At 34.7% G+C, this 24440-nt stretch overlaps 4 protein-coding genes across 5 annotated transcripts in view; 2 read left to right on the top strand and 2 right to left on the bottom strand.

Moving 5' to 3' along the window:
* LOC137919126 (F-box only protein 32) overlaps positions 1-1171 on the bottom strand; it is a 42000-nt gene extending 40829 nt beyond the window's left edge. Inside the window, exons 1-2 of one of the 2 annotated variants that reach the window (XM_068762093.1) lie at positions 1014-1171; positions 807-857 (exon numbers count right to left, since the gene is read on the bottom strand). In XM_068762093.1, coding sequence (XP_068618194.1) covers positions 807-857; positions 1014-1114 — 152 coding nt within the window. In that variant the 5' untranslated portion in view covers positions 1115-1171. The remainder of the gene's footprint in view (positions 1-806; positions 858-1013) is intronic. The other variant, XM_068762094.1, reaches the window with a different exon arrangement.
* A 966-nt stretch (positions 1172-2137) lies between these two features.
* On the top strand, positions 2138-2485 carry Ccdc56 (Coiled-coil domain containing 56). Its single transcript, XM_068762183.1, has one exon. The coding sequence runs from the start codon at positions 2219-2221 to the stop codon at positions 2483-2485; it is 267 nt and encodes an 88-aa protein (XP_068618284.1). The 5' UTR covers positions 2138-2218.
* mtTFB1 (mitochondrial transcription factor B1) lies at positions 2485-3593 on the top strand. Its single transcript, XM_068762182.1, has one exon. It carries the CDS (start codon positions 2485-2487, stop codon positions 3508-3510), a length of 1026 nt encoding a protein of 341 aa, XP_068618283.1. The 3' UTR covers positions 3511-3593.
* LOC137919187 (tRNA dimethylallyltransferase) overlaps positions 3585-24440 on the bottom strand; it is a 321190-nt gene continuing 300334 nt past the window's right edge. Inside the window, exons 5-7 of the mRNA XM_068762181.1 lie at positions 14147-14262; positions 4505-4715; positions 3585-3937 (exon numbers count right to left, since the gene is read on the bottom strand). Coding sequence (XP_068618282.1) covers positions 3629-3937; positions 4505-4715; positions 14147-14262 — 636 coding nt within the window. The 3' untranslated portion in view covers positions 3585-3628. The remainder of the gene's footprint in view (positions 3938-4504; positions 4716-14146; positions 14263-24440) is intronic.

Here is a 24440-nt window from a genome sequence, read left to right as displayed (position 1 = left end):
CTTATTCCTCATACGATCTCGTAGAGAAATCCCGAGAATATTCCTCTTCTCTTTCGTGGAGCCAGTGTGAGACTACGTTATAATGCCGTAAAAAGTAATAAATACTCGAAAAGTTTGTGGTAGAGCAATTCATAGCGCAAATTTGCTATAACTTGATTGTAGCTAGTTATACGAAGTTACGAAAAATTCAGGACTAAAAATATATATTTAAAATAAAAAACTTTACTCCAGAAAATGATTAATTAAAAAAGTCTTTCACTACAATTTCATAATGGGCACAAAGAGAATTTACTTTGCTTAACTTTTTATTTACGATGTTATATAATCCTTTGAAAAGTTAATAATTAAGTTTTTTTACTATTATTGTACATAACCAAATTCAAAAATTGTAAACGTTATACAAAAAAATATTTATAAAATCTCACTAAAGAAGTGTTGTAAAAAAAGACCAAAATAATTATCAATATGTAATCAGTCTTTCATCATTAAAACATTACATTAGTTATTAATTAAAAATAATAATTGATAAACTATTTCATAATACGCATGAGGAAGTAAACAAAGATTCGTCGCGTATTGAGTGAAAGTTAGCATTTGCGTAACATGTTACACTTACAAATATGAAATGCACCTGTTTATACAATTGTTCACTTTTATTATTAAGTATCACATTATTAACTACATGTAAATAGTACACTCATCTGAACAGAAACACAACACACATACGCGTGCATTTGCGAAAATCAATAATTCTAGAGACAATAACAGAAACAGCTGATCGGATAAACGAAATGATTTTTACTCACCATTTCTGTTGCTTCTCGTCGATATTATTAAAGTTAGAGATAGCAGCATATCTGGAATACAAATACGGAAAAAAAACTAATTGCACACTCGAAAACACTTTACATGTAAGTTGTAAAGCATTACGTATATTAATAAATTGTTAGAAGGCATGCATTTGAGACGAACTAATTGCGAACAAAGGAGTTTGTTTTGCAACGCGTTCTTACCTCTGTGCGGTGCATTCTAATACTTTTTTCTTTTCCCATCCTTCATCAGTTTTCACCCACTCCTCCCCTGGCGAACGCCAGTCCTTCGAAATGAAGGGCATATTGTTTTCAACACAAAAACAAAGTTTGTGCGCGTTATAGAGACTGGCGACCGTCAACAAAGCCAAACAGGAATTGACGACAAATCTTATTCGATGTCGGAGCAAACACGAGTGAGGGAAAGAGAGACCTTGTTTAGAAAGAGAGCGTTGCGCGCATGGCTTTTTAGTACATTGTACCATAAACGTCACAAACAGCTGTTTAATATTTGTTTACGTAAACTTTAAAAAAAAAAGATGACATTACATTTAAAATATTATCATAATAATAACAGTAATTTAATAATAATCTAAACAACTATTGTCAAGATAAATGGTTAGGAATACAAACTATTTTTATTAAAAGATTTATGTTAAATCCTTTTTCTATATTAATGGAATATACTCTATATTATTACATACTGTTAATAAATTTATTGTTACCATATAAATGAAATTTATTAAAATAAGTTATCGATAAGAAAATAATATTTATTTAATTAATAAATGAAAATATTTTTAGCTCTAGGTTTTTTTGCGAATTTTTAAATTTTATCTTTTGAGTACTTTAATAGCAGCAAAATAGATTCTGACAGTCACTAAATCGTGGTTTCACAGAGAAACATATTTAGTGAAAAACACTAGCCATTTAAAGAGTTTTTAACTGATTTTTAATCTGTTTTATCCTCTTGTAATAAATGTATATCATTTATAATGGCTATTTAATGGTGTTTTTCCAAAAACTGGCGATGTGTTTCTAGATCATAACAAACTCTGATGCTATTGATTTTCGACATAATTATAAAGCATAAAATGACTTTAATACAAATTCATAAACAAGATTTTTGTGAAAATAACCAGTTCCGCTAAGAATAGTATGTATTAACCTATTATTTGGTGATTTGAATTAATCTGATGTATGCTATTTTGCCATTAACATTTCAAAGAATATTTGTCAAATGTATAATTTCATTCACTCCCAATTGACATTATTTTGCTGTGGCGAAATGAATTGCTTTTGCTGCATTTTGTCTGTGGTTAATAGGAGTGAGTAAATATTTTCTCTCCATCATTTTAAGTTATCTGTTACGAATTGGGTTTAAGGTTATAATACAATTAATCCTCGTAATGGGAGATTCCGACTTGAAATCTAAAATAAACAGCGCAGAAGGTAAAACTCCGGTGCTGAAACAGGCTGAACTTGATTATATGAAGATTATTGAACAGAAAAATCTCGAGCGCGTCCAAAAATTGCAACAAATTTCAAGAAGAAATAGGATTACAGGTTGTGCTATTGGAGCTGGAGTTTTCGGTATATATTTGTATTCAATTTACGCGGTCAAGCAAGAAACTTTCCTTGACGACTTCGAGGAGCCGGTTAAAGTGCAACAATAATGGCTGCTGCACATAAAGCTTCGCAGATAAGACTTCCTCCTTTACCCAGTATCAAAGATGTTATTAGGCTTTACAAATTACGCGCCTTGCGGGAGTTGTCGCAGAATTTTCTTATGGAGCCCAGAATAATAGATAAAATAGTTCGTGCGGCTGGCAATATTCAAAATCACGTAGTGTGCGAGGTCGGCCCTGGCCCTGGCGGCATTACTCGGTCCATAATTCAACAGGCACCAAGAAAAGTTATAGTGATTGAAAAGGATCCACGATTCATACCCACATTAGAGTTACTAGCTGATGCTTGTAAGAACAAAGTAGATGTTGATATTATAACAGGTGATATATTAAAAACAGATATTTCACATTTCTTTCCGAAAGATGTTAAAGTTAATTGGACTGACCCTCCACCACCAATTAATTTAATTGGAAATCTGCCTTTTAGTGTGTCTACTATATTAATTATTCGCTGGCTTGAGATGATGTCGAAACAGCAAGGTCCTTGGTCATTTGGACGTGTACGAATGACATTAACATTTCAAAAGGAAGTTGCAGAGAGAATGGTTGCCCCGATCTTAGATAAGCAAAGGTGTCGTCTGTCTGTTATGTGTCAAAATTGGTGTAATGTGAAATACATGTTTGATATACCTGGGTCAGTTTTTCTACCAAAGCCAGATGTTGATGTGGGAGTGGTAACTCTTACGCCTATGAAACAACCTAAAATACAATTGCCATTTAAATTGATTGAGAAGGTAGTGCGGCAAATATTTTCAATGCGGCAAAAATATTCAATAAGAGGTGCACAGACATTATTCCCGGAGGATGTGCGAGAGGAAATGGCCTTAAAGATGTATAGCTTGGCAGACTTAGATCCAGTTACAAGACCATATCAAATAACTAACTTGGAATTTGGTAGACTGTGTGAGGCATACAATACTATTTTGTCTAAATATCCAGAGTTAGAAAAATATGATTATAGGGCTCCAAAAAAGCAAGCGACATGTCTAGAAACTGCTGAAGATGTAGATTAGCACTATTTGTTGAATTGTAAATATTTTAGTTTATTTAGTTAATAAAACACATTGCTTAAATACTGCTTATTTATTTCAAACAAACAAAAACATGTCCAGAAATATAATTTATTAAAAATTATGTACTTGTGCTATTTTGTTCTTTATTTTCTTCTTTCTTTTTCTTTTTCAATACTCTCATGTGCTTATAAGAGTTCATGTGTATTGAGTATTCCTTGTCACCTATAATGAGTCTTTCACAGACCTCACAATAATTACTGGACTGAGTATTTATTTTGGTTTTATCCAAATTTAAATCTCGCTTTAATGGTTCGTGCTTAGAAGGAGTATTGTTCCGGTAGCTTTCTATTATTTCTATAGCTTTATTCTTTACTTCTTCATCCCATTTAGTTAAATCAGTGGTATCCAATTCGTAGATTGGAGGAACCTGTAAAATATAATTTTGATTTAAGCGCCATCTATCCAGTGTAGTAAAAATTTAAATTAGTTTAATTCGAAACGCTACTCGCCGCTAGAGGGTACTAAAAATTCTAATAATGTAATTACCCAGCTAAAAACCAACTTTATGCACACAGCCAAGCATTTACGCTTAAAATATTACATACACTACCTAAAATTTAATTTTGCTAACGTTTTGTGTTTTAAAATTATTATTATTATTAATTAGTTGAAAGAAAGATACAAAGAATAAAATAAAAGTATTATGATGTCCTAAATTTAATACTCGTGTTTTCAAACGATTAATTGTTGAAAATATTAATTTATTACATCGGATGTCACAATTTTGTTTTTTAATTAATTATAATTTGTTACTTTCTATTGGTTTAAAAATATACCTAATTATACAATTCATCATTGACTAAAAATTGTAAAAAGTTTCCGTTAGCACTAAAAGATGGCGCTATTTACAATAGACGTTGAATTGACTTTCATAAAAAATATTGCAGAAATGTCATAATTCATTTCTTTCAAATCGTTATTACATTTAAATTACCTCTCTTGTCGGTATATCTAAAAATCTGCCTTTGACCATTTTGTTCTGCCTTCTGGCGTATCGACGTGTCGCTGTTTTCATGTTGTCAATACATTGTTGCAATAACTTTTTTCCCTCGTCGCTATTTCTCTCTTGATCCGACATCATCAGGTACTCATGGAACTCCTTTAATCCAAGCGTTTGGAACACTCCTTTGGTGTAATCCGGAGGCCTGGAAGAGAATTTCGTCTATGAATTTACTACCAATAAAATTGTGTTTTCTGTTCTATATCTATAACAATTCTTAAAATTAATCCAAAAAAATATAATACAACGTATGTTGATTTATTAACTTAATTTTTTCTATATCATACATTGCAAGACAATAATAATGTGACGATATATTTCGATTGTAATTCTTTAAGAAACATGTTATTGTTTGTTTACATCTTTTTAAGGGTTATTTTAGTTTAAGTCATTGTAATTTAACAGCTGATTATGCTTTAATTTACTCTGTGGTTTATAAGGGAGAAGAAAACTGTTGTTTTGACTATTTTAGATTCCACGAGCCGGCAGCTCGCAGAGAGCGCCGAATTTAAGATCTCTTTTAAGGCAACAAAGTTCGAGGGCTTCCTCAGAAGCCTCGACTCAGGCTGCTACATACTACTTTGTCACCCGTTTGGGACGCCGCCCAGCTCAGAGGAGTGTGTCCGCTCAAGGTCCTATCGGCTTAGGCTGTCACTCGTTTATAATACCCGCTTAGCCCTCCGACATAAGGCTTCCGAGAGTGCCAAAACTCGACTTATTCGGTTGCTATTGCCTGGCTTGAAACGTCTTAGAGATATTTAATCATTTAGAAAAAACACACCGTAGCAAATCCAATTAATATTGTACATATATGCGTTATTTAACAAGTATCTAAAAAAGCAGAATTGGTTATTTCAAGCCTTTCAGAAGTTATGTGCTTAGCGCCTCTGTCCCGTCGCGTGGGAAGTGCTCCAGTTTGTCTATCGTAATGATAATCCCAGGATATTGCTAAGGACGATGAAAACTATAGTACCGCAGTCATTATTATTTTTTTAAAAAAATTTATAGTGTCTACTTAAATAAAAAACCATGGTTATTAACAATAGAATATAAGAAGGCTCAAGGTTACTTAGACCGCGATAGAGAGGGCTATGCACGGAGTTTCGCTGCGAGATTAAATCAGAAATAAAAAGATCCGCAAAAGAAGTGGCAGTACCATCGATCATGCAACCTACACAGCCGTAAGGTTTTCAAATGGCGACCACAAGGCGGTAAACACGGCGTAGATAGGCACTCCACTAAGTGGATTGACGAAATATCCAAAGTGGCGGGTCGTCCAAAACCTGTCATTGTGGAGATTTTTGGAGGAGCCTGCGCCTTGTAGTGGGTATCTAAAGGCTGATATAACGGTGATGAAAAATAAAGTGTATTGCTAAGCGCAAAGCTCGACAGCTTGACCGATTCTGCTTTTTAAGAAAAAAAATATAAATCTATTAAGTAAAGGACCAATATTTAGCCACTTCCGCACATGCAGTGGTAGTCGTGCAACAAAGTGCACCGCCCGCCAGCCCGATGATAAATGCTATTTGCTATGGTTAGATGTTTCATAATTGATGAATATTTTCTATGACTGCAAGCGTTTATTTACTTTTGCCGTGTTTATTTATGTCAATTAAAAAAAACGCTTATTGGGGCGCGTTTGAACGATTACTGCAATATATACCTTATTAGCAAGCATTACAGGTCAATGCATGGCAGTATATCGCAGATTTCTTTGCTTTATTGTCCAGTCTATAGTACAATGTTTTAAAAATAATTCGTGGCTTGCGTAATGGCTTTGTATCGGTCGATGAACCCTCTCAATTTACTACGCAGTCTCACACTCGTGTTTAGGTGTGAGCGACGCAGTAGGTTAATTCTTATTATTCAAATTAGACGCAATATTTTGTCGGTTTTCCTTGTTTAAAAATATAACGTTCCGAATTACGCAATACAGGCAAAAAAAATTACGTTTCCGAGATATATTTTTATCTTAATGGGTTAACTTCACCAATGTATGAATACTTTACCGAAGTATTCAAAAGAAGTGGCTTCAAGGTTCGATGTTTATGGAAAATATTTTAGGGGGACCGGAAAGTAATTTCGCTTTCTTAAGTTAAAATCACACGACTACATTTTTAACAAGTATCAATATATTCACCTTCGTTATCAAGATCCTATTGCCGTCTAGTATACAAATTTTGAATGTCGGAGCGGTAAGAATCTATTGGTTTTTCTATAAAATATGTCGTCAGAAATGACATTACTTTCCGGTCCGCCTAATACGTTTTTATAGTTATTTATAAAGACGTCACGTAATAATAAGGGGGACGGGGTATGGTTGGTAGGTAGCTTTCAACGTACCTAGCGTCTTGCTCTTTAGCCACCCCGGTATTTCTACAGCATACAACGCAGATTGGCCATACGGATTGTACGTGTATATTCAGAATACGTTGCAGCCTGTGCGACTTAGCTTTTCCATGCCTATAGCCAAAAAGTCGCCCTATTCCTGTGAGTTCGGGAACAGAATCGGCAGATGACAGATCCAGTTCGCTTGCCCCGCTGTCAGCGCCCAGGTAGGTCTCGTGACGGTTCGCCGTAGAATGGTGTTAAGCCACCAGAAACAGAGCTTTCGGAATCGCGGGTGTTTAGGCTGGGGCCTTAAATTCTCTCTAGTTTTAGCGACGAACGATCGACGTGTTCTCGAATCATCGTGATAGCACAACGAAAGTTTCAGAGGCATCGTGAACAACGCACACTGGGTTGGGATATCCAAGGAAGCACAGCATGTGGGATTGCTGCAAAAAAGTTCCTAATGGAATTGCCGGAGTCTATCATATCGATAGAGGCCGACCAAGACCAGAAACGCCGTAGGAGACTAAAGAAGTATACTTGTCCGTACTCGCTCTTTTGGTCTTCTTGGTCTCTGGGTGACGGACTTGGGGTTATTGAGTTTAAATTAAGTATTTACGTAAATTCATCTGAAGAGGCGCAACGCTAGTGCAACTGACGGCTGTTGAAGCCGAAATGGTCTCGAGTCAAGCCAAGAGCCTGTAGATGTGGAGTGGGGAGGTCCCTTAACAGGTGTACCGATGATATCATAGTTAAGGTAATAGAGAAGTTACTTCATGCCTGCATCGCAGGACGAATCATTATGGCTTAGAGGAAGACTTATGCCTTGCTGTGGACCTCTAGCGGCAACGTAATAATGATGACGATTTATTTAATTTCAAGTCATTTATCGACTCATTTATTCATTTTCTCTATTATATAAACTATTAAACAATTTCAGCAGTGATACTATATTATATAATTTATAATAATAATGTAGAGATATTTATTTTTTCTTAAATAAACCAGTAAATCAACAGTTGACATAAAAACACGCGTAAACAAACTCACAGGCAACTTTAATAAAGTGGCTTACGGAGGGATCGCGGTGCGAGAAGACCTATAGCTGTCGATAAACGCCCTGGAAGCGACTAGCGATGTTTCAAATATTTTTTTTATATATTTATTAACGATATAACAGACATTAAATTTATAATTCAATATCCCTTTGAACTTAAAGAATGTTATATTTAAAGACAAAGTACATTATTAATTCATTGTTATGTATGTAGATATCACATTTCTTCGACACATGCCATTGCAGTCCGCTAGACAAGCCTCACTATGTGAGGACGAGGACGATATGGGTATGTTTCCCTTCATACGTGTTTATATTTAAACATTTCTCTTTTTAATGATTAGTGACGACCTACAGCACGAATGCACAGACCGCGGCCCGCCGGTCGAATACTAGTGGCCAGCCGACAGCAAAAATAATACTCTCGTACATTCGAAAATTATTGAAATATGTTCCAAAATAAAAGCAAAAAAAATTAAATTACCTATACTGCTACTTAATATATCCTGCAACTTTTTCGATTTAGGCTTAATTTGTTATTTTTTGGTACAGGTAATTGTGTGTTTAATCTATAAATCTACTTCTAAACTGTAAAGAAGTGACAAAGACTTTATTTTTAAAAGAATAGCGAACGTAACATACGTTGTCCTTTCTGCTATGAAAAATTAATGTGAACCTTGGTGAATAAGAAAAGTCGTTTTGAAAAATAGTGTTTATTGTAATTTAATGTTGAAACTTCAGTGCGGGAACAGGCCATAAAAATTGGTCATGTGAGAAATGTATGTTTTCAAAATTAATGCCACAGACACTCAACGACTGCTCTTGCAATGTATGTCTTACGAAAATATATAACTAAAAGACTTCTACACAATTTTAGGAAACTTAAAAAATGAAAGAAATCAGTAGTCGTTCTTGAGGGAATGGAGCATTAATTATAAACAATGTTCATGTAATTTTTAGTCAAGCGCCTAGTAACACTGTTTACACTTGAAATACAAATGAAAATAAAACATTTAGTCTATTTATTTTAAATTACGTCGATTAATATAAAATCGAAAGATTCAAATTCATGCCCAGAAAATCAAAACGCCAACTAAATGAAAACTCCTTTTTTATAACAATATAAAACATTTTGTTATATCATATAATAACAGAAAGGTACATTTCGTTGGTCTAATTCTACTGGGAACGAAGCGGTATAAATTCAAACAACAATATTTGTACTTCCGGTTGGTAAAATAGGTTCGAAATATAAACACACGACCGAAAAATTGAGTTTACATTGTAAATAAGACGTTTTACAGTGAAATACTCCTAATTTACGCTAGTTTAGACTGTGACATTCGTTTTTGGAAGTGGGTTTATTTTTTATTTGGCACATAACCTGGAATATCATCACCATCATTTCAGCCGTAAGATGCCCACAACTGAACATTGGCCTTTCCTATAAGTTTCCAATAGGAATGGCCTGCGCCCAGTGTATTCCGGCGACCTTGACAACGTCGTCTGTCTACCTTATGGATGGATATCCTATACTATGCTTGCATTGAATATATACATATTTAAAACCGTATAAATAACAATTGTGAAAAAGATCTTATATATGTTCTATAAAGATATATACATGAAATAACGCGCTTTGATTTAAGAAGATCTATACACTTGCAATGGTAGCATAGCTGTAGATTGAAATTTGAGATCATATGTCGCGGATTCAAATCCCGGGATACAATCATATATAATTCACACTTTGTACATTAATTATTTAGTATTGCCATTGCTTACAAAGTCCTCTGCGTATATATGACTGCGAACGATATATTTCCTACAGATTTCTTTAAAGGAGACTTATGTATTACTTGCGAAAGTTTCATGTGGTTTAGATAACGTAATGTATATGTTAAATATTTTGAAATACAAAATATACACGCATTAAGTTGGTACTGAAAGTATTTTATAAAAATTTAGAGAAGTTAAAATAGTTGTGTGTTTATGTTTGGTTTTCCCGTGTGTGTGTGTTGACGCCCAATATTTGTATCCATTCTAGAATATCTCTAGATCGATGCGCGTGCAGCTATCGTTGATGTGTAAGCTGCGGTTACTACCGTGCACCCGGGGTAGCTGTGTGGTTCGTGAACCAAGCAACAATGGAATAAATATTCTTGATACTTGAATACACGTTTGTTTGATACGTGAAGCTTGCTAAATTTAAAAATTATGTTATTGATCTTATAAGTAATTTTGTATATCAGATACAGTTAACTACAATAGTTTCTAATTGCGATAAAAAATAATTAAGGGGAATGTAAATATGCAGTATACGTACGACAAATTTTGACAAAAAATTCTACATATTGACATTTATAAGTAATAGAGTTGTCAAGAGAAATCAGTTGTCGTTTTAGTTCTAAGTAATTGAACATTTTATATTTACTTTACTAACCAGGCTTTGCTATACAAAGGCTGTTATGTTCTAAACGCTTTGGTTGCTATCTGCCACGTTATTTATAAATTTATAAATTTTTCACTAGAGAAATTAGCGATTGTATATCTGTCTGTGCCAGTAACACATACTAACTATAAATAATGTCTCAAATTATAGCAAGCTTAATTTTTTTAAAACGATTTAATTAATTTACGTGTCTTTAAAAAATATCTCAAATATATATTGATTATAATGAGGAATCTGTCTGATTCTAGGATAACTTATATTTTATATTTCTAGATCTAATTTCTTTCACATCTAGAACTGGGATAATTAAGACTGCACAAGATTATTAATTCTGTTACCTGTAAATGATGAACAAACCTACTTAACCATGTCTGATCCTCCTCAAATGTTCTTCTATATATATACAACCATATTAAAATAAAAAAGTATACATTGCAAATATTGGTTAGCAAGGTCGTCTGTCTGCTATGTGAGTGAACTTCCTTCGTTACACTTGCCAGTTAGAGGTCTCCACTTTTTAACGTTGAAGACCCCAGCATCCATCTGTCATATGTGAGCTAAGCCAGTTGCTTTTGTTAGTTAACGGATCTACTCTCCAACTCATTTAAACAATTCTGGTCTTTCGTCATCATTTTCGTTTCAGCTCATAGACGCCCTGCAAAACATAAGCTACCCCTAAAAGATATATATGGAGGGGATATACCTTAATCGTCATGATTGGTAGGCGGGTTGGCGATGGAAGTGTGGTATTACAGTAAACTACAAAACATCTATAGGAATCTTGATCGTGAGCTCTGACAAATATAAGATTGTATCCCGAATATCGAACCCGCGACAGATGATTTCAAGTCTTAGTTCTCAATCACTGGGCTACAACAGATTGCTAATCTTTTGTCAAAATATCGGTATATTTAGTGCAAAATAGGTGATCTCTACTTTTAGACGTTTTAAAACATTTCTAAAAATATGACATGTCTTCATTTTGCTGTTCGAAAATATATACAATAGATAATAGGTTGTAAGTACCAAAAGCTATTAATTGTCGCATAAAGAATAGATGCGGTGCATGTAACGTGAAACCGTAGAGAACCGCAGCTCGGCAGATGCCACTGGCGCGGACGTTGCCCGCCCGCCATTTTATTTCTTCGCGTGTCATTGTTTTTTTTTTTTAAATTGTTATGTTTATCTTAAAGGTGGCAAAGGCATTTAGAGCACCAGTCCTCTTAGGTATTTTAAATGCAGCCACTGCACTAATTGCGATCCTATACAATTTTATTATTTTAACAGTTACATTAATTTATTTATTTCTTCATATTACTGACTACATAGAATCATTAATAAAGTCGTCATGAAAAAATGCAGAACCTAATTTGACATAAACTACAATAGTATCCGATTGAACTTCTATTTAATGAAATTCTTCACTTTAAAGCTATAGAGGTTCTAAACGCTCCATGATCGAAGATATGCCCATTACAAACACAGATTGGTTCTTTTTGTGGTCACTTTTACAAGTTACATCATCACTCAAAAATCCTTCACGCTACAGTAAAATCTTGTTAAAAGTTTTTGTTTTTTTTTTTCCTTATCACATAGCATACTAGTATACAACATTCACATGTAAAATGGATTGCGATTGTATTGGCGATTGTATTATATATCCAAATGAAATTTATTACATAATTTATACGAATTTCTCTATTGATTCCATTTTGTGATGTATTTATTTTTGTATAAGTTACCTATTGCTATAGATTTATTTTAAAGTCAGTAAACGCAATTAAGCTAAGACGTTTACTGATTGAAAAACTGAAAAACATTTTTGGACAACCAATAACAAAATTCAAAACGCATATTAAAAGCAAATAGACGATAGGTTTATTATTCAATAAACGAATATTTAAATGACAAGAATGTTTGGTAATAATGTCGCTTGATTATTTTGATTCCATTTAGGCTATCTCAGAAAAGCATTTATGTATAAATCTGTTGTTAAACTTTATTAGAAGATGTGTTGTTGTGGAAGAAACTAAAGCCTTTGTGAAAACAAATATAACATCTAGCGAAGCAGAGAACAGTCAAAAATAAAATAGATTAAAAAAATAAGGTGACGATCGATACGAATCCTGTTCAAAGTTTCAATGTTGAACAAGTGAATTTTGTCTTTAATCATACTTTTTGTAATTCAAAACTCAGTATGGCACGTTAATCTCATGTGCGTTAGTAGTCATAATTCATTTAGAATCCAGCAAGCGTTATTTAAATAAAAAAAAAACATTAATAAATTGAATGTCAATAGAATAAAAAATGATAAAGATTATTTCACTCTTAATTCGCGTAGAATACAGGCTGAAAAGAAATATATTAGAAGCAAATAAAAGCGTCAGCTTTTTTCGGCGCGAAAATGAACTCATTCGGCGCGACATTTTAATTTCTATCCGACGGACGTTCGATTGTGGCTTTTAGAGTTTAATTTCACGGGTAATTGGCGAGCCCGAGTGCCCTTTGTTTCGTTAAATTAAGAAGTGTTCCCGCAGTCTGCTGTTAAAAACGGCCATGGACTTTTGCCGGCGCGAATAGCGTTCTGCGCGGCAAAAAATACAGCTTTACATTCGAACCTTCGAACTAACCTTTTTTTTTCCCCGATGAGATAAAATAAAAATCGTAAAATCTCGCAACATTTTAAAAGCAATATATAGTCATTGGAAATATGTGTTAGCTTTAAAAGGATAAAATGTATAGCTCATTTGTTTTTTTTTTAATAGCGTCATGATAATAAAATATATCAATAAAGCTTTTTCATAATTCGCATTACTGTAATATATTCAAATTAATTATTGTTTAATATCTGTTTCTACTGACTTAGAAGTTATTGGCCAAATACATTCCAATAGAAAACATAAATAAATCTGGCATATTTCAAAATAAGAACCCTGCATGTTAAATAATAAAACGCCCATAAAGAGAACAAATATCATTGATTTTATTATCTGTACATATTATTCATAAAAGAAGCTATTATTATTCAAGTAGTTTTATAGCAATTTCTTTAGTTTATAGCTTTAAAAGGAAGCGATAAATTATATAACAGGAACTAAGTATAAAAAAGTCGCGGCCAAAAACAAGTGCTATTATTTATCATTAAATTCATGTATGTAATATCGAAAGACGTTTTAATTTTTGAATTAATTTAAGTTCGTGAAAAATCTCGTATTACCAAAAGTAAGCATAATAAGCGTATTACCAAATGAGACTTTTTTTGTATTTGTTTATTTATCTTACTTGGTTGAGATAAGCAAATTTGGAACAATTTGATGTGTTACGAGTATCTATAATCACACACATAAATTAAGATCTATGTCATAATGCAACTACAGATTTGGCAGTTTTTAAATTCGCCAATCTACCTACGACAAGTCATAGAATAAAACAACCCTGTCCTCTTTTCAGAGGCAGAGTATCTTGATAATTATAAGATAAGGTTTTCCGCCCAAACAAAAAAAAGAAGATAGGGTTATGTAAAGTTTTTTTTGACCGGACTGTCACTGCTGACCAAATGGTATTTGCAGATTCTTTGAAGAAGGTTGCAGGACGTATAAGCTGCCTACTCTAAGTTAATTTTAAGGAAGTTGAAGCCCAAGGACTCCTAGGGTAGAAGTTAAGTGTATTCACTGACACACACAACTTCTACCGCGAAAGCTTTAATACGTAAATACCGAGATCTCTTTATACTCACTTGCCGTCCTTAATCCTCTGCTTGTTGTGCCTATCGTGAAAGTTCAGAAGTTCTTCAATCAATCCCTCTTCTAACATGGAGTCCACGCGGGCGTTTAGACGGTCGTCATGGACTTTCTGAAAATATGGCATTTTTAAAATAAGTGTATTTGTAATTATGTGTTTATTACTTGAGTAACTATTTTGGTTGTTGACTTATATATTATTAATATCATCATTTCATAGGATGTCCACTACTGCACATAAGCCTCCACACTTGATCTCTAATAGGACCAGTTGGAATCAGCCAGGATCCAACGGATTCTGGTGAATTTAACAAAGACATCTGTCCACCTTCTAGACCTTCGCTAGAGGCCTTCCACTGCGCGTGACGGTCTGGGGTCTTCACTCACAGAACTTTATGACTTCAATTAACTAGTATATATATATATATATGTTATATACGGGCTAACGACTTATACTGCAACTTCTACTAAACATAGTTCTTTTCTTTTTTCATCATTGCTTTCTTCTTGTAACAATTACGTTTTTGTCTATGGTCATTTTTTAAATAATATCGTTTTAAACAGAATCTGTTATACAAGTGTACATTTGTACGCGGGCGTTAAAATTCACTCTAGTCTCCGTAGACATGGGGAAGTTTGAAAATTTCAATTAAAATAAACCCACTTAAGTAAGTCTCCCCTTTGCTTGAACGTTAAGTGTGACTTAACTTAGCGTCAACTTAGAGGAGCTTTCGCTGTTTATTAAGCCATTGCGGAGTCGCGGGGACTTTATGGAGTGTTACATACGCGAAGTTTTTGAGTTACCAGGTATTTAATACTCTCTTTGGTATAGATAGCGTTATTGTTTCTTTATTACTATATGAGGTCCAAGGGTTAAAGAGTGGAGACCACGAATTGACACGGCGTGGGCCACCCCGACAACATTGAAGCTCGCGGGAATTCGCTGGATGCGAGCAGCTCATGACGGACCTATTCCTTTCAGTGGACTTCTATTGATTAATATATTTTGCCTCATTTTTAAAAAAATAAATTAAAATATTGCACACCACTGTTTCAATGGTGCTGGGCTAATGCCTCAACATCTTAGGGTGAAGCAAGAGCTTGCCACACGTAAGGCGTAAAGAATTAATTCAAAGACATACGTGCTGGGTAACATCGATTCCGCTGCCAAGATAATATTTGAAGAGAGCGTGGTACAACCTCTTCTGAGACTCCGAGCACTTACGTCTTTAAGCCTACTAATCTTATCTTCTCATCATCACAACCATCAAATGCTATACGAAAGTCTCCCCCATAGAGTTCCGATAAGATCAGTAGAACGGAATCTACATATATCGTATACGTATTAATGATTTCAGATCGTTTACTTCAATAGGAATATTGTGTATAGTTTATGCCATTCTTGTATGTTACTACGTTTTATATCTAAATTAAGTTTTTTTGTATTCATTTAAAAGGCTTTTATGGTTCATTTATATATAAAAGAAATAAATGAATTGATTAAATAATAACAAATTCGTATCCCCATGGATACCACAATCATTCAAATGTTGTCAAAAAAATCTTATTTTGATTTTGTAGTCAAATGCTACATAATAACGGATCATGACGGAGGCCAGTTCTTAGCCTTCTTCTTCTAAATATGTCGCATTCAATTCATCATGTATTGGTAGTGATATAAAGATAGAATAAAAATGGAGCCCTCATTTCTCTTAAAATTCAAAGGAATAATGATATACTGGTTGGACGCACAATCGCGTTGGCTTGACCATGCCGAACGAATACAGTGATTAAACGAATACAATGTATGGACGATCGCGTGCGGCACCCGGCTCTCTCGATATTACAACACGGATGTACGAAACAATGGATGGTGCACTTTTGTATAACATAACATAAAAATTTCGGCAGCAAGACGTCCATTACTGGACTGGATTTGCATCGTCCATTTGGTTCATAATTTTTGATGGAACTTGGTCTTAATCTTAATCAAGGATGGACTGTTCATGCTATGCGCAACATTTTTTGTCAAAATAGTTCACTTTTTATTTTTTTTCAATATTACGTTGTAGTCGACGTTGCACAAACGAATTTAATTTAAGTGGAGCTCAAAACAAATATCGATTCCATATTTAAATTCTCGTATTGACTTCCGGTTCCGACATGATAAAAATTTGTCATGGAAAAGGTTTTAAAAATTCGTCGTGGAAATATTTAAAGCAAAAAGTGTTTACAATTAAAACCTTAAACAACAATAAAATACATAATCATCATGTCACCCGAAAGGCGCCCACTTAAGACTAAAGGCCATGATCGCTACAATTACTGGTCTACCTATGAGAGGCCTGCCCACGTCAAGTCTACCTGTTCGTGGTCGTCACTTCAGAACCTTTTGACCCTTGCGGCATTCGGTTGCACAAGAGGTGTACCACGCCCATTGTCATTTTAGATGGATAATCCTTCGAACTACATCTGTGACATATTTATAAATGACATACACATTGGGCTACGTATTTACATATACATTGACATTCAATACCATTTACCCCATTTTCATTACAGGCACATATAACTACAATTTCCACAAACTCACCGAAGTGTTCACATTAATTTAAATTTTCCAGTCACTCTGCAAGTCATTTATAAATCACATTACTCTCTTTGAATCAAAAGAAAAGAAGGGAAACAGTATATCAATGTTACATTTGTAAAATGGCTTTATGCATTCAATATTTAGAAATGTATCATACTGTATAATATTATTAAATTTTTTAACATAGTACATGGATCACTCAACGTATTTTTATTCTTTATTATTATATACATATATATGAAAAATCTTGTTATTAATTATGGTAAACGACCAATTTCATTATAATTAATAAAAATGAAGGATAATCTGTGCTCATATTACAGAATTTAATTTTTTTTTCAGAATAAAGACTCCGAATGTTAGCTGCCATCGGTCTTATTGTAAGTCTATATTGGACGCCTATGTCCAACAGCGGACTAGAAAATTCACAGCATTTAAATCTGTTTCTCCTTTGTTGGTTATTTAAAAAAATCCTTATTTTAAGTATAATTATAACGAGCTGTCTTATCAGAACGCCAGTACTACTGCCAGAAGTAATTGGCTTCACGCATTCCATTAGTAAAAATAAATTAATGTTAGTACATTATTTTTACAGAATGATCTGTAAATACTTACTTTGTGCAGGGCGATAATACAATGAGTAGTAACAAGAATTGTTACGATAAGACAGGGTCGAAAACAATAAAGATTTTAAAATAAAATATATCAATCGTAAAAGAAATAAGAATCAAATGTATAAAAAGAGTCACATAGTTATTAGAGTAATAAATTAAACTAGAAAATGAATCTCGTGATAAGGTACTATGATAATAAAATACGAAAAAAAACTGTGATACTTTGGGAATGTAGATGAGGATTGTAAGGCGATGTTTGGAAGGAATGCTGAGAATGATAAGAAAGAAAGGTATTATGAGGGAAGACAGAAGAATTATAAGAGCTTAAAAAGTATAAAAGAATATAGTAAAATTAAAGGCCAATAGGCGTCAGGCCAATAACTTCTGGTAGTACTAATTCTGGCAAGATAGCTCTTATATAAGTAAGAAAAGAAACAATATTTAGCCACTTCCACACATGCAGTGGTAGTCGTGCAACAAAGAGCACCGCCCGCAAGCCCGCTGATAAATGAGTATGCGGCAAACAATGCGAATTACACAACTGCCACCGTCAAATCACTCAACACGTGTTTCACCCCTCCATGTGGCATCTTCAGGAGTTATGTTACACCGATTAGTGCCAAACACAGAGTTCACTCTATGTTTGGGACTAATCGGTGTAACAACACCAAATCGCATTTATCAGCGGGCTGGCGGGCGGTGCACTTTGTTGCAGGACTACCACGGCATGTGCGGAAGTGGCTAAATATTGTTCCTTTTCTTACTTAGGACTTCCGCAAGGTAACGCCTGATTCCATTAAATACCTCTTATATAATTACGCTTAAAATAAGAACAATAATTTTTAATTACAACAAAGAAGAAACAGATTTAAATGCTGTGATTTTTACTAGTCCGATATTGGATATATGCCTGCAATATAGACTTCCAATAGGACCGATAGTAGCGGCTTGCATTCCATATCTTCAGTGAAGTAAAAAAATGTCATTTACCAAAGTTAATAACATGATTTTTCATATATGTAGATACATAAAAAAGAAGTAAGAAAGGACCAATATTTAGCCACTTCCGCACATGCAGTGGTAGTCGTGCATGTGCGGAAGTGGCTAAATATTGGTCCTTTTCTTACTTAGAATGAACTTCCGCAAGGTAACGCCTGATTCCATTAAATAAATAAAAAAGAATAAAAATCCGTTGAGTGGTCAACGTATAATATAATATATTATCGATAATGAAAATTTTAATTTAAAAATTTGATTGCGTACCGAAGTATATTGGCTTTATCGATGTACAATAAATATGTAATGTCTTATCCAAATAAAAACGTAGGAAACGTCGTTAAAAAATATAGTATGGGTATTACCTTTTGCTGTAATGGGTTTTCCCGAAGCGTTCTCAATTCCAACGCACTGCACTCAAGCCCTAATTTTCCTAGGGTATTAACCGACAGCCTTGCACTAGATAGGCAGCAGCACCACAAATACTACACAAAGTAAACTGCGCATGCAATTATCTGTAACGACATTATAAACAGTTTGTAATCTATACTAAATGGGTCCGTTTTTTAAAATTCTATTGCGCAATGAGTGCTTATTTAATTTTAAATATAAAGTCGGGTAGAATGTCTCTTCGTAATTATTATATAAACAATAAGTAGTATATGAACTTATAATAAAATTAACATGGTACGAACAATGATGGCTTAGTCCCTAAAAGGGGCGTTGGATACTAGAATTACAAATAGCTCTTCTTCTTCTTCCTTCCCTTTTCCCTTTATTTGGGGTCGGGTCTCCTTATCAATTTGCGCCAGGTCACTCTACCCTGGGTTGTCTCTGCATCAAGTTGAAGGGTTTCCAGTTCCTTTTCGATATTAGACCACCACGTAGCTTTTGGACGCCCTCTCCCTCGCGGAAATTCTGGGAGGCTTAAGGCAGTTTTTACCACTAGAATTACAAATAGCAAGAAAAAATATTTCTTTTAACTATACTAGAGTCAGGCTGGATTTAAAAAAAAGTTAAGTTTAAAAAGACAATATGTTGGTAAAACTTAGTTCCATACTATTTTTCATTTGTTTTTCTATACGTGAAAACATATCTGATGAAATTTAGAAATTCATATATATGCAAATACTATTCAAACAGCCGGAATTTGTAAACTCCGACAAAGCAACAGTGTATATTCAGATCGAAAAGCATTAACTTGAAGATATATGATACAATTTATCCATAACATTGCGACTTTAAACAGGTTTTTGAAATATAAAATCCGGCACGGCAAATTGTACTTGAAATCTTACAATATGTTATTCTATATTTACTGTTCACAGTAATTTAACAAAGGCGTCCTATCCAGAACAATTCGGAGAAACATATTGTGTAGAAGTTCCTACCCAGGTGGTCTCTTTGAAAAGAGACCCTTTAAAGGAAACAATTAAAATATTTTCATACACAGATAAGAGATATTTAATTTTAGTATAAATGAATCATTGTTGTATTGTAATATTTTATGAATATACAGATAATAAGACAAAATTCTTTTTATCGTGAGTATCGTTCTCTGTTCTATCTAATAAACTCGTGGCATGGTATTGCTTCTTTTTTTAAACGTGGCAACTGAATATTCGACTACTTGCTACATGGTTTCGGTTGAAGTTGATGGTGTTAGCCTATGGGCTATTACAGCTTCATCGGAACTGAGTTCACGAAGCACGAAGGGTTTGTAAACTTAAAGAGTATTCAAACAGCGGTAGCTCAGTGGCAGAGGACCGAAACTTTCAATCGTAGGTAAGAAAAGGACCAATATTTAGCCACTTCCGCACAGTGGTAGTCGTGCAATGAAATGCACCGCCCGCCAGCCCGCTAATAAATGCGTATGCGGCAAACAATGCAAATCGCACAACCGCCACCGCCAAATTACTCAACACGTGTTTCACCACTCCACGGGGCAACTTCAGGAGTTATGTTACACCGATTAGTACCAAACACAGAGTGCTCTCTGTGTTTGGCACTAATCGGTCGATAGATATTGGTCCTTTTCTTACTTAGGATGGATTTCCGCGAGGTCGCGCCTGATTCCATTAAATATTTCTATCGTAGGTCGCGGGTTACATTCCGGGATGTAATATTCTATTCTTATATAATTCACACTTTGTGCATTATTGATATGGGATCGTCTCTACTCACAACAAAGTTTCTAAAGGATGGACAGCAGCGTTCTCTGCGTACTATAATACCACACCATGATCTTCAACAAGCCCGCCATGTGTGGTGATTATGATATCCCCTCATAGATATCTTTGGGGGGAGACCTGTGCCTTGCAGTAGGCGTCTATAGGCTGAAACGACAATAGACTTTTTAAATTCTAGTCCTTAATATTTTAGAAAGTTTAGAACCAATTTAATCTAATACTACACCTATACAGAGTGTTTGGTAATGTGTGTAAAAACTTTAAAAGGCTGAATGCATAATTTATTTCTTCTACATCTATTTTCAGTTATTAAGTACAAAGTGATAACTGAAATATGTAACATTAATTTGTATTTTGTAATAGCTTATAGGATCTATAAGGGTAGACAGTAAAGAATAATAATTATTAACGTGTAATTAAAACGTAATTTAAAATGCCTTTTCTCACTATTATATCCTTACTTTATTTATTATATCTGAATCAATTGATTTATATAATAATGATGGTTTACACCATACATTAATTAACACCAAATAAGCTATATATACACCCTATTAAAACATATATACCAACAATCGTATATATGAAATGAACGGAAATATGTATGTTAATGTAATAAATATATCACTGAAATATCACACCGTATATGTTAATTGTTACTGGAGGAAAACCGCAAAGCCTATGATTAAGCGCTAAATAACGCAGGATCCTTATCGCGACGATGACGTCATCAGCTAGGCGTTAATGGGTGCCTAGGTGCAGTAGGTCGTGACTGACCCGATGAACAGCTTTGCGTCTAGATATCCTTTGTAAAGCGCAACATGAGGAAGCACTTGACCTGTTTTCTCTATTTTTAGACGCAACGGTTCAATAAAATAAAAAAATAAATTTAAAAGATTGGTTATATGAGTAAAGGCTTTAAAGAGGTGAATGTGTCTACTTTTTAGCCGATAAACGCCGATTGCAAGGTATAGGTCTCTCCCAAAGATCACCATAATAACCAGTCTCCGGTCTCCGGTCTTCCGGCGACTTCTCGCGACCTTAACTTTGTTCATCTAGTTGGGGGGCCTACCCACGCGGCATCTACCGTCCTGTATACAAATATATAGCTTCCAATCAAACTGTATAAAGTGACGACTCTAAAACCATATTAAAATGCGACAGACTAAAAATTTCTAGTAGTATAAAGTGTACAGGTATACAGTAAATAATAAATAATATTTAATATATGAAATAATTAGATTTTTAAATACACTTTCTATGCATTACAGTATTGTATTTCTGAAATAATTAATTTTTGGACCATAAATTAATTGACAACATATGAATAATAATAAGCTTTCACACCATTTTAAAGTGGTTTTTTTTTAATTTTTATTTATTATGGAAGCGTTTTAATTTTATTATGGCACATTACAAAGCATACAAATACAAAACATATTATTTACAACTCAGGAATATTTTTTAATTTAAATAATAAATCTGTTGTCAACGTAGAAAAAGCCTATATACTGTTTACTTAGCCAATAGATAGAATGTTATATATATTAGTAGATTTCCTAAAAATGATAGAAGATGATTTCCCAATAAAGATATATAAGAGCCTATTGCTTTATGCTTTAAATTTGCAATCATTTATGTACGTTAAGCGTAGAATGCCAGCAGAAACCATATCGATGTAATGAATTACATTGGAATATTAAATTGTTTAATATTAATGACAGTTCTTAAGTTCAAATAATGCTAAGAACATCTGTTCCCTGATCATAAAATAGCCCATAACGCAGGTAGGTTTCTTTTTGCGATCTTTCCCAAATGTCCACACTACAACAGATTAATTTCGAAAATCTAGTTTGCTACTGGAGGTTTTAAAACGTTTTGGTTATTAACCTGATACATTTTTTATTAATATCGATATAAAAAATAGTTTCGATTTTTTTAGTGACATAAACCTGCATAGATCACTGCGTGCTACAAAACTACTACTACGTTATTTGATCGAAGTTATGCTGCTAACATGTTTTGGCTTTGTGCAGCTTCATACGAATCTAGCTTACAGAAGCAGGAGGTACGCGAGCTTAAATTTTACACCAGGTTATCGCACTCCAGGTACAACGAAGACGTTTGTAAGGAGAAGGACTATTCTTGTGTAGGTGGGATATAAGATAAGTTAGTGGGAGTTTAGGGTAGGGGCCCTAAACTCCCACTAGTTTCGGCGACTCTGGGGCGGACTTTGGTTCGACATGGTCTCGAACTATCGTGATAGCACCACGAGGGTTTGGGGGGTAGCGTATCCACGCATACCCCGGGACGGGCTATCGAAACATAGCAAGGCGCGAGGGAAGACCGCGTGGCGATCCCTGACCGGGAGATACCGCGGTCCCCCGTTTAGCGCAGAGGGCGACCACCGGGGGGGGGGGAGGGTTTTAGTGGGCAGCAATCCTACATACCCCTGTCCTCCCCCAGAGGCAGGGCATATTGAATACCGGAAGATTTCCCACACCGAAACAAAAAAAATAAATTCTTGTGTAGGTGTAAAGTGTTGTGACTGTAGTGTAGTGTACGTTTGGAAAGCGAGGACTACTCGGCGGTCGAGAGCGACACAGGCTCCTCCTGACGGCCTTTGCCTGAAGGCGGGCGAGGCGCACGCGGCCGCCGATGTCATGAGTAGTAGTGTGATGAGTGTTCGGTGCATCGCAGTGCGTGTCGTAGCGTTTAAATGACGAGAGGAATTTATTTAAATTCTGGTTTAAGAGCCGCGAAGAATGTCGGATTCTCAATGACCAGAAAGAGTTACGATGGCTTTGTTGAGTTTAGTAACTAGACCCCGTAGAGGTCTATATTCTCCAGATACTGTGCGAGAGCTTCAAGGGCCGAGGAACAGCACGAGAAGGAGCCTTAGAGCTTCGCTGATTTCGGCTGCTCACAGCCGCCTAAGATGCTAGACCGAGAATAACAAGCTTGCCTATTGATAAGAGAGGTTTAACCCAGGCCGAAATATACGGAGGCAGGAAACAACAAACTTTAGGAAGTGATGCCGCTGTGTCGTCGGGAATTTTAACCCTTCTTTCACGGGTACTACGAAAGGTTTACCAGACACCTACTGACTAAAATCTTCTTTGAAAATAAAGTTATGCCCAAGGTTTGGAATTAAAAATATTTACCAGGCATTAGCCATATAGATGAAAGGAGGCTTGATAGGTGGGCTTGAAGCTTGGATAGCTTTACAATAGCTTCCGTTAGCTATCACATCTAGAGCTATCTATTCATCTACACGTAGAGAACCCTGTCAATTACACGTTTACACTTAAAAATCACAATGAATCCACAGCATTCATTAAATTCCTGTATTAGCAATTCATTGATATTTAAAAGGACCTCGTACATGCGAGGTCAACGAACTGTAATTGTTTTTTTTTTGACATCATTAGTATTCGAGTAGTAATCTCGTGAACACGGATCGTATAGTATTATCTAGAAGTAATATTGAAACTTGATAAGGCAAGAAAATCTGACGGTTTATTCAAAATTTTAGTTTTGATGCTTGGTTGAGTAGGTTCGCTGATTTGTTCTTTATTCGACCGAGTTGTTGAAAGACGCTCGTTGCAGGGGGCTTTCAACTGGTTTTATCCTAAATATATGTGAAAGGCAATGTTCAGCAATAGACGTCTTATGTCTTAGAGATATAACTTTTAATTTAAAAAAAATTTGGACTTTGGGTGGTAGGTGATACCTCTACGGTGTCTTTCTTATAGATTGGGTTATCCAATATTAAATGCGTTAATACAAACGTGTATAAATAGAATAAATTCAAGAAATCAAATCTTTCGTTATCATTCGTCGTCACGGAGAAGTCATTTCGTTGTTCATCTTTGACATACTTCCGCGTATAATACAT

Source organism: Battus philenor, unplaced genomic scaffold (genome assembly GCF_028537555.1).
Source record: "Battus philenor isolate CCGP_79_NKW_IND1 unplaced genomic scaffold, ilBatPhil1.0.hap1 SCAF_16, whole genome shotgun sequence".
NCBI classification, from domain to species: Eukaryota; Metazoa; Arthropoda; class Insecta; order Lepidoptera; family Papilionidae; genus Battus; species Battus philenor.
The sequence above is the reverse complement of the archived record's forward strand: the minus strand, read 5'-3'. Positions and strand labels throughout refer to the sequence as shown.

Bases quoted from the DNA above. Each gene is read 5' to 3' on its own strand.
- Ccdc56 (XM_068762183.1), top strand. From the start codon at position 2,219: ATGGGAGATTCCGACTTGAAATCTAAAATAAACAGCGCAGAAGGTAAA.
- mtTFB1 (XM_068762182.1), top strand. From the start codon at position 2,485: ATGGCTGCTGCACATAAAGCTTCGCAGATAAGACTTCCTCCTTTACCC.